The 9,548-nt window shown below is 33.0% G+C and overlaps 1 protein-coding gene across 1 annotated transcript in view; it reads left to right on the top strand.

Moving 5' to 3' along the window:
* The window catches only part of LOC106476691 (organic cation transporter protein-like), a 17,147-nt gene extending 9,256 nt beyond the window's left edge, over positions 1 to 7,891 (top strand). Inside the window, exons 7-11 of the mRNA XM_022381368.1 lie at positions 1,938 to 2,026; positions 4,654 to 4,868; positions 6,496 to 6,677; positions 7,002 to 7,141; positions 7,743 to 7,891. Coding sequence (XP_022237076.1) covers positions 1,938 to 2,026; positions 4,654 to 4,868; positions 6,496 to 6,677; positions 7,002 to 7,141; positions 7,743 to 7,785 — 669 coding nt within the window. The 3' untranslated portion in view covers positions 7,786 to 7,891. The remainder of the gene's footprint in view (positions 1 to 1,937; positions 2,027 to 4,653; positions 4,869 to 6,495; positions 6,678 to 7,001; positions 7,142 to 7,742) is intronic.
* Positions 7,892 to 9,548: the final 1,657 nt, after the last annotated feature.

The raw sequence follows: 9,548 nt of genomic DNA, 5'->3' as shown, positions 1-9,548 counted from the left end.
AACTGACCAACGCGGATGTTTATGAGGTTATTGCTTAAAACTGCCAACGCTGATGTTTATGAGGTTATTGCTTAAAACTGACCAACGCGGATGTTTATGAGGTTATTCTTTAAAATCGCCAACGCGGATGTTTATGAGCTCATTGTAAAAAAGGTAGAGAGGTTAAATAGTGGAACAAAACAATCTTGAATGTATGAATCAACTTTTACCCGAACTTGTAGTTATAAACACGTTTCCTCTTTTTCATTACCATATTCTTCAAACTGTCGCAGTGAGTTCATCGTGCAGCCCTGCGCTTAAAAACGAACAAACAAATACTGTTTTCGCACAGTTGTAACGGAATTATGGATTTTTGAGAAACTTTTCCATCTTTACCTAGAGAAGGTTGGGATCGGATAAGATTCCAGAATTCACTCTCTACCTTACTCAGAATTTCGCAAGATTACGGCTATAATTGAAACGCGCGAGCATATGTGTGTACGTATATATTGTGATGATGTAATGATATTAATAATACTTGCTTTTTTTATCTTTGAAAATTATGTGAGTAACTTTTGATGTGCTTTACATAGAAGCATCTTCAGTTAAAATAACATTTGTGATATAAAGTATGGGTACCCCTCTCCCCCTAAAAAACAAACAATTGCGACTCTAGATGATCTCTAATATGCTATCTGTCATAAACAATAACAAGAAAGACGTTTTGTGTATGCTCTGTTAATGGCAATATGCTACCAAACTGTGCTTTGACGCAGGAAGCTTTAGGAAGAACGATATGGCCTGGTTTGAATTAGTCCTCTACGGAATTGCTAAATGCAGAGAATTTTGCGCTTATAAAGACGTTAGATATTGTAAGTTTTTCGGAGAAATTATTCTCCCGAAACTTCTGAGCTATAATCTATGTGGATCTTCTACAAAAAAACATAAAGTGGACACCTAATATGAAGCTGTTACTGGGAGTTTCGTCCAGAAACAGAACACACATGAGATTATACTTGTTGTAGCTGATCTAGACTGGGATTCTGCTGACGATGATGTATTGATGTAGATGAATAAATGATATTAGTGTGGATTCATTCGGGAAATAAGTAAAATAGAATGGTTTAAGGTGTGTTTCAAATGGGTATCATATAATACACAGGCAACCAATACTGATATTTTGTCGAGCGATAACGTAAATGGCTCTACAGCGATATGACAAGATACATATTGTGAGATTTTAAAATAAATTTACAAATTAATTTTTACAGAAACTGTCGGACCCCAAGAGAGGGGGTGGGCACCAGTGAATATGTTTATTTTTGACATTTTCATGTAAAACGCCCCGACCAAGACCTTATAGGTTGAATCCGCTAGTGGTTACAGAAGTAATTAACATTTAATATTAACTCTCATTAACATATATGACTGTACACGTTTGAGGCCGCCATCTTGGGCATCATACTATGGTGCAGGTATAACATACAAGTGGTCGGTATTATCTGACACGGTTTTTTGTGCGCATTTTTATCCACCTGAAATGAGCCATTTTAGGCTCTTATTAACACGCATCCTTTGAGAGCCCTCCTCCCCACCTCCGATAGGTCAGCAGCAAGCTACAAATTGGGAATTAATATCCTCGTTGGGCACAGCGCAGACAGCCCAATGTATCTTTGCGCTTGATAAACAAAATCTTTTGAGTAAGGTTCTTTGGCAAACTTAAACAATTTTTTGACACGACACACTTGTAATTAAATATATAAAACATACAACGATTAAGACTGAGATTTGAATGCCAATACTAATCATTTGACTTTTTACACGTTTTGGAGGAAAAACTGGTGCAATGGTGAAATACACATTTGAAATTAGACTTTACTTAAATGACTAAATCATCCATTTTTGTTAGTCAATTATGTACATTTGGTCAAAAGATTGAATTTAAGTTATATTTTCAGCAAAATAAAGGGAACAGCAGCGGTTCATGTGTGGACTTAGTTAGAACTCCAAGTTTGAGGAAGAAGAGTCTGAACATTTTCTTTAATTGGTAGGTTGATTAAAATAATGCATACAAGTGACCAAAGTCAAACCTATGTGGAACTGCAACTTTTTATAAAAAATAACCCTATTAATGACATTTAATGTTTCAATTTATTAGTGGAGTTAGTTTTCGTCAAAACTAGTGATGTTAAACAACCAAACGCACGCGCATAGATATTGAGAAATATATTGATTTTTTTTTTTATGTACTAAAAACTTTGTTGTTTTTCTCTAGTCATTTCCAAGGTTATTTGAATCTGGGAATTATAACTACATTAACATATTTTAGTGTGTGTATATATACTAATATTGTGAATACATTTTTGATAATGGTTCAAAACATCTGCAGTCGAAAATATTCTTTACGAGTAACGATGATATATTAGATATTCCTTAATGTGTCAATTTTATCTCTGATATATATAGTTAGCTTGCTTTGATCACAAGTTAACGATATTTATCACAAAAGATGCAAAAGAAAAGCGAATAAGTATAAAAATGTATCAATACTTTTTATGTGAGCCCTTTGCTTTATACATAAGCATCTTGTTTTTAAGCTGACATACAGTTTATCAATGTATGATTGTGGGATATTATTCCAAGTGTCCTACAATTCAACCAAGTTGTTGGGTCGGCTTTTGAATTTCTTAGTTTTTACATAAGCATATATGGCCTTAAGAATGTTCGGGACTGTATAAAGGCCAAGCAATGATTGTTAGTGTTCCGTCGGTCTCTTTACCGTCATAGTATCATTTAAAAAACGTGTTGTATACAGGGATCATTCTCTTGTTGAAAGATGAATCCCTATGCAGTGAGTCATGTTTTTGAGGAAATAGTATGCCGGATCAGAATTTGTATATACTTGCCAGCACTCGGGTAACATTCATACCTGTTTTTAATTGACCATCGTTAATCTTTTAAATAGCATACCATGAGATACTTAATATCTCGTTTGGAGAGTTTCGGTTTTCTACTATGACCTTAACAGTGTCAGTTTCACGTACCCTCTTCAGTCTTGCAAATAGGTCTTATTTGGGTTTGGAGTCTTGCTGCAGTTTATCGCATGAAGCATCATTGACCAGTCAAAACCTAGACTTCTGCACGCTTATCGTGAGCTTTTCAGCCCTGGAATCCACAAATGGATTAACATTACCATCTCTACTACTAGTATTATTACTACTGGGCAAAGTATGGCTGCCTGCAATTTTATTGGCCCTATACTGGTTGTGGGACTTATGGTTGGATGATAACTATTCTCAATGTAAAGTATCAAGATATGAATGTACTCTCGTGCAGTCCATTTCCACGTGGTAAACAGGTGACAGTCCTATAGTATTTGCCTTACTTACCATTTGATTTTTCTATAATTATACCTCATACTATACATACATGCATACATACATACAAATACCCACAGATAATTGTTCTTCATTGACTTAAAAGTAATAATATTTTTATAGGTTTTAGAGGCAAATGCTTCGTAACTAGGCAGCACATTTAAAATAATAAGTCGCCTTTCATTGACTTAATACTAAAGTTTAGTCGCGTGATAACTTCATCATAATAACAGGTTTTAATTAGTAGAAAATTAATAAGATTTCGAGCATGATATACAATAGTTTGGTCTCGGAGGAAGTCGAGAAGCTGATGTTTTTAGTCCATATATATTTTAAAGAATTATCACACAATAATTTGATATTATATAGTTAAAAATAGATTTATAAATTTCTTGAATAATATTTGACAACTTTAATCTTATTTTATGCCCATTTGTTACTTCTTATTGTGGTGGCGCATTTAAAAAATCGACATATTTATGGAAAATAATCTATCTTTGTTCTGGTATACTCACGTAAGTTGTTTTTTCAAAATTTTCGTGCAGGTGTTCTGTGTATAGTTAATGTATTCACAAATAGTATGTGAAAGGTCATAAGCTTGTGTAATTCCCAATTTTGAGACGAAAGTTACAAACTACAGGTATTTTTTTCATAAAGCTTGTACTTGCTTTACATTGTTTCTGTGTCATCGTTTTCTTGAGTGAGTATGAGAGAGATTTAGTTCTTTCGAATATGTATAATGGGAGCTATCGTTGACATACCTAAAATGGAATGGTGGAACATTGGATCATGAGATTGGGTTCTTCGTTATAATATTCAGTATTCTTCTCATATAAACGTGCTTCATATCTATTCCAGCAACCAAATGACGTCATACAAAATATTTCTAAGCCAGCCAGCGAAAGTATAAACCCAGCACAACATCATGCCTATGAAAGTTAGTTCACACTTAGATCTCCATGTTAGATTTTTATTCTCCACCAAATCGTTCTAGGATCTGCTGCTTAATTAATGTGACTGAGAACCTATGTTTTTGCCCTCTGTTTCGGAACACTAATATTGTTTACACCAGTTTGTAAAATAATATTTCCCAATAATTCCGATGTAGAGAACCAGGTCAGAACAAAAGCTAATTCGAGCACATTGCTTAATTTAACTCTTTTTAAAAACTGACAAAAAAAAAGCTAAAATACCTTTTACCCCAGGTTATAAATGCCTTTGTCTATTATGATTATTTTTTTTAAACTCATATTTATTAACTTGTTTATTGTGTTAACTAATCGTATTTTTTCCACAGGTTTGTTAACTCCTTTGTTTATTATGGATTGTGTTTCTTCACAAACGACCTTGGCGGTGATCCATTTCTGAACTTTCTTATAGCAGCAGCTCTCGAATTTCCGTCGTATTTGTTTACTATGTTTGTGCTTAAGCATCTAGGCCGAAAGAAGCCTCTAATGATAAGCATGATACTCAGCGGTTTGGGCTGTTTTTTGTCCATTTTTGTTCCAGATGGTAAGTTCTGATTTTTTAAACACAGACACAAAATAGGGTTAGAAAGTAAAATGTTGCCACATTGTTGTTTGTATCGCTATTCCATGACAGACTTTAGTTAGTTAGTATAGTTGGATAACTTGCTTTTAAAACCATTATGCAGGGGTGTGTTCACTGGGGTGGCGTAGGGGGGGAGCGAAGATCCTCCCAAATGGGACGGCTTTGCTATCACGTGTGAATTATTACGATTTAATATTTTAAGATTTTTAATTTCTCCCTACAATGTGATTCCAACTGACAAGAAAGGGCTAATTTTTTTTTGACTAGCGAGGTAGTTTGTACTTGAACCGAAAGAAGAATCTCCAATCAGATGAGACCTAGGAGGAGAGTGGGGGATAATGGTAGTTAATGCACTAACCCATGAAGCTTTGCAGCATAGAAAGTCTGAGGTAATTTTGCTTTTTTTTATAATTAAGAAAGAATAAATATCCTTCTGAAATAGAATGTCGAACGAGGGAAGAGCATTCACGAAGCTATTACACAGATAGAGGCGTTTAACTGGGGGTACGTTTTAGCAATTTGACCAGGTTTGACTGGTCATCTGATTGTCTATGTAATAAATGTTTTAAACACATACACTCTCTCTCTTTAAAATGGGTTGATGCAAGATTTTTATGATTAAGAAATTAATATTTGTTGCATTTTGTCATGTCATGTCCCCCAGTGGCTCAGCCTTAAGTTTAAAGGCAAATATAAATTTTCGCTAATTGTAATCCTTCCTATTTTAGGAGGACGGATCACTACTGTAAACACCCAAGTTAAACAACTAATTAACAAGTTTTATCCCCAGATTAAGTTACGCATTGATTACAAATGCACCTTCAGAATTCATAAGACTTTCTATCACAAAGACATACTCCCTATTCGTTTATCAATATACTTCTGGTGTCTGCGACGCTACCTATATTGGCAATACAAAACGACAATTAAAAATACGTAGCAATGTCATACAGAACTGGTAAGAAAACAATAACAAAAAACCTACAACAAGTAAATTCGTGTCCCTCTCCCATACAACTACATAAGGAAGACTACAAACAAAAAAATTATTCAAATAACTTCAGAATATTAACATCAGACTCATTTAAGCAGGAATTACGTATTAAAAAGTTAATATCCACTGGATGCCCAAAACATAACAATAACCAGAGAGCATTTTAATTATGACTTATTTTAATTTTGTTTTTAGTGACTGTTTGAAATATTTATTTTACTTGTATCATGTTTTCTGTCTTTAATTCTGTTTCTATTACCCCGATATACCTTTTTTAAAACCATATGACATATGTGTATGAATTCGTTCCATCTCCGATGCATTACAGATCGCCAATGATGGTTTTTATGTATATTTCGAAACGTCCGAATATTAAAGATGTTATCAACCGTAGCCGTGATTTTCATGTTCTTTATTAAGTAGAAAAACATTTAATAATTTAAGTAACTGCTCAAAAGTAATTAAACTAAATACATTTTCTGCTAGCAAGTTCATATTATATATGTAAAACGAACCAGATTTTATTTTCCTTGCATCTACTGCCTCTTAGATCATCCCTTGTTCTCTATTACCACAATATACATCTTTCCACAGATATGCCTTGGTTACGAGTAACGGTAGCTATGATTGGAAAGTTCTGCATTACCGCTTCTTTCGCCATTGTGTATGTGTTCACCGCCGAAATCTTTCCAACTATTATACGAAACATCGGTGTTGGACTTAGTTCAACATTCGGCCGAATTGGATCAATAGTGGCTCCATTTGTAAAAGAAATAGTAAGTTTGTTTTATCGTTGTGGTTTCTAAAATAATAAAAATATTTTTGTGTACAGAGAACTGCCACAACAGTACATGTTTTTCTAGAAACCTTTATAACGTATAAATCTTGAGTGTGTTCAAGGAAAAGCTACAACAGTACATGTTTTGCTAGAAATGTTTGTAATGTATAAATCTTGAGTGTGTTCAGGGAGCTGCCACAACTTTACATGTTTTTCTAGAAACCTTTATAACGTATAAATCTTGAGTGTGTTCAGGGAAAAGCTACAACTGTATATCTTCTTCTAGAAATGTTTGTAATGTATAAATCTTGTGTGTTTACAGGGAACTGCCACAACTGTACATGTTCCTCTAGGAATTTTTGGTGGCGTTGCAGTGTTAGCTGGAGGTTTAGTGTATTTTCTCCCAGAAACCAGTAACATGCCCATCCCAGACACGTTGGAAGAAGCGGAAGAGTTTGGAAAGTGAGTTTTGTTTTGTTGAAATCGGAATTACTTACTGATTAAACTAAGTTATTTTTATGGTTAATTTACTACTTAAATTACTGATTCAGTTGCATACTGTTCACTAACGGGGGAGGATGATCCATCTATTACATCCATTCGGATTGAGTGATTTTATTTTCTTGCATGTTACATATTTAAAGAACTCCCCCCAAAAAGATGTAAGTATTATTTTCTATATAAGATACTTAGTGACCCTGTAGTAATGGTAAAATTAGCTGTGCCTTATTGATAGTATTTTTCAGATAGTTTAATATTGCTCGAATGTTATTAGGGATACTCTAACCAGCAATTTCATAGGCCCACAAGCAATATGGTTTATAAATAGCTTGGACGTCTTTAAAATGTCGATGGTGTAAATATTCTAGGGTTAGTAAAACAATACCCAGGAAATCGGTTTCTTGAACTATAAATTCCAGTCATCCGTGTGTGTGTGTGTGTGTGTCAGTTTGTAAGGAATAACGTTTTTTAATATATTTGAACTTAGTTATTATTATGCAAGATGTTAAATTGTATAAATAATTTTATACTATTACGAAGTTCTATTTTTCTTTATTTTCAGACATAAAGCTAAAGATCAAGAAAAGTTACCTCTTCTCCAATGAAACTGACATTACTCCAGTATTGTATTTTTAATGATTTAATTTGTAGCTTTTTTGGTATAATTTCTAACTTAGATTGTACTTTATTCTAATTAAAAATAAAGATTAATGTTTGTTTTTCTTTTTATCTAAGTGTTAAATTGATTTTCAGTTACTTAAAAAAATAAAATGCAAATTACGTTTAAATAACGTCTTAATCATAAAGCGTATTAGTTTAATTGTAGTTCAGAGGAATATACTGAAGGATTTATACACTCAGATTTCGAAATATATGTCTAATAATGTTTACGGTGTAAGTCCACACACGATAGAGAAATAAATTAACTGTATACTTGTTCTAAATTTGCAAAATGTTTTGAACGAGACCTCTTGGTACTTGATCATTGGGCCTTATTTTTCACAAAATGCTCAAATAGTAATCTTTCTTGTATGAAGCTTTATCTTGTACTTCCTCAAGTGCTCTGGAGCTATCGTTAGGACGTGCATAACGTTCTAAGAACCAATCGCTAGTTGATCGTTTAGGACCTGAATAACGTTCTAGGAATCAATCGCTAGTTGACTGTTAAGAAAATTATACACTTGCTGGATATTTTAAAGAAAAAGCTAAATGTTTTTTTTTTTTATACATTGAAATAAAGTCCATTATTTGTTTGGTGAAATGCTAAAGTTGGTTATTTGTTGTCTGGGAAGTATGTGTATAAAAAGAATATGATGTTTGTTGAACGACAACTAAGAAATTAGATATTGTGGCAACCAACTTGATAAAGTAAGATACAAACTTATCCCGCCTACATAATGAAATTCTTCACAAAGAATGTTGAACAGTTATATATAGAATTAAGTTGATAACTTAGTTCCACACATATTTCCCTTTGTGACGACCAATTGAGCTTTAATTGATTTATCTTGAATAAACAGTTTCTGTTTAAAAACGACATGGTTGCGATGAAAAGCAAATTCAGTGCACTTGGTATTGTTTAGCATTTAGTTTTAGAGCTATCTGTTGACACGTGTATTTATTTAATCATACAGGGTGTAAGAAAAGTGAAAGAAAATAGAATTATGTGTCACGTATTAACTAATATTAGATAATAAAATACACGTTGGAAGTAAAGCCATAAACATCAAAATTCGTAATATCTTTACTTTTATATAAATGTTGCTTAAAATTTGTTCATAAGTGTACTTAGTTTTGCAATGCCAAATCCCAGAACAGCCAAGATGAACAATGTTTACGATGCCGTGTTGCACTTAATATTGAATTTTTACACTGATATGACACCAAACTTAATAATCCACAATGAAAATATGATAGAACACCATGAAAACTGTTATACCTTAGGTAAAGAAGATTTATCTGTGAATATATTTTTATGAAGATGAATCCATTCTTGTTAATTTTAATATCTAAAGGAACACACAATTAACTGTGACACTATTAACTGTCATTGACTGTACCGCAAAAGGTAGTTTTCATCAACAACTGACATTGGTTGCACAGCTAAAGGAATTTACCAACGTCAACTGACATTAGCTGCACAGCTAAAGGAACTTAACACTATCAACTAACATTACTTTTGTAAACTTTTCACAGAGTCTATAATAATAAAAACTAAAGAAATATAAAATGCATTAATCTTTAAATCATATAGATAATTAAAAGGTGTGTGTAGCTCAGGGCTAAAAAGTTCATAAGAGACAATTATTCTAAAGTAGTGAGGTTGCATGGAAAAAAAAAACAGTTACGTATTACCATTTCAAATGAG

Source organism: Limulus polyphemus, unplaced genomic scaffold, assembly GCF_000517525.1.
Source record: "Limulus polyphemus unplaced genomic scaffold, Limulus_polyphemus-2.1.2 Scaffold158, whole genome shotgun sequence".
Taxonomy (NCBI): domain Eukaryota; kingdom Metazoa; phylum Arthropoda; class Merostomata; order Xiphosura; family Limulidae; genus Limulus; species Limulus polyphemus.
This window is presented reverse-complemented; position numbering and strand designations above follow the sequence as displayed.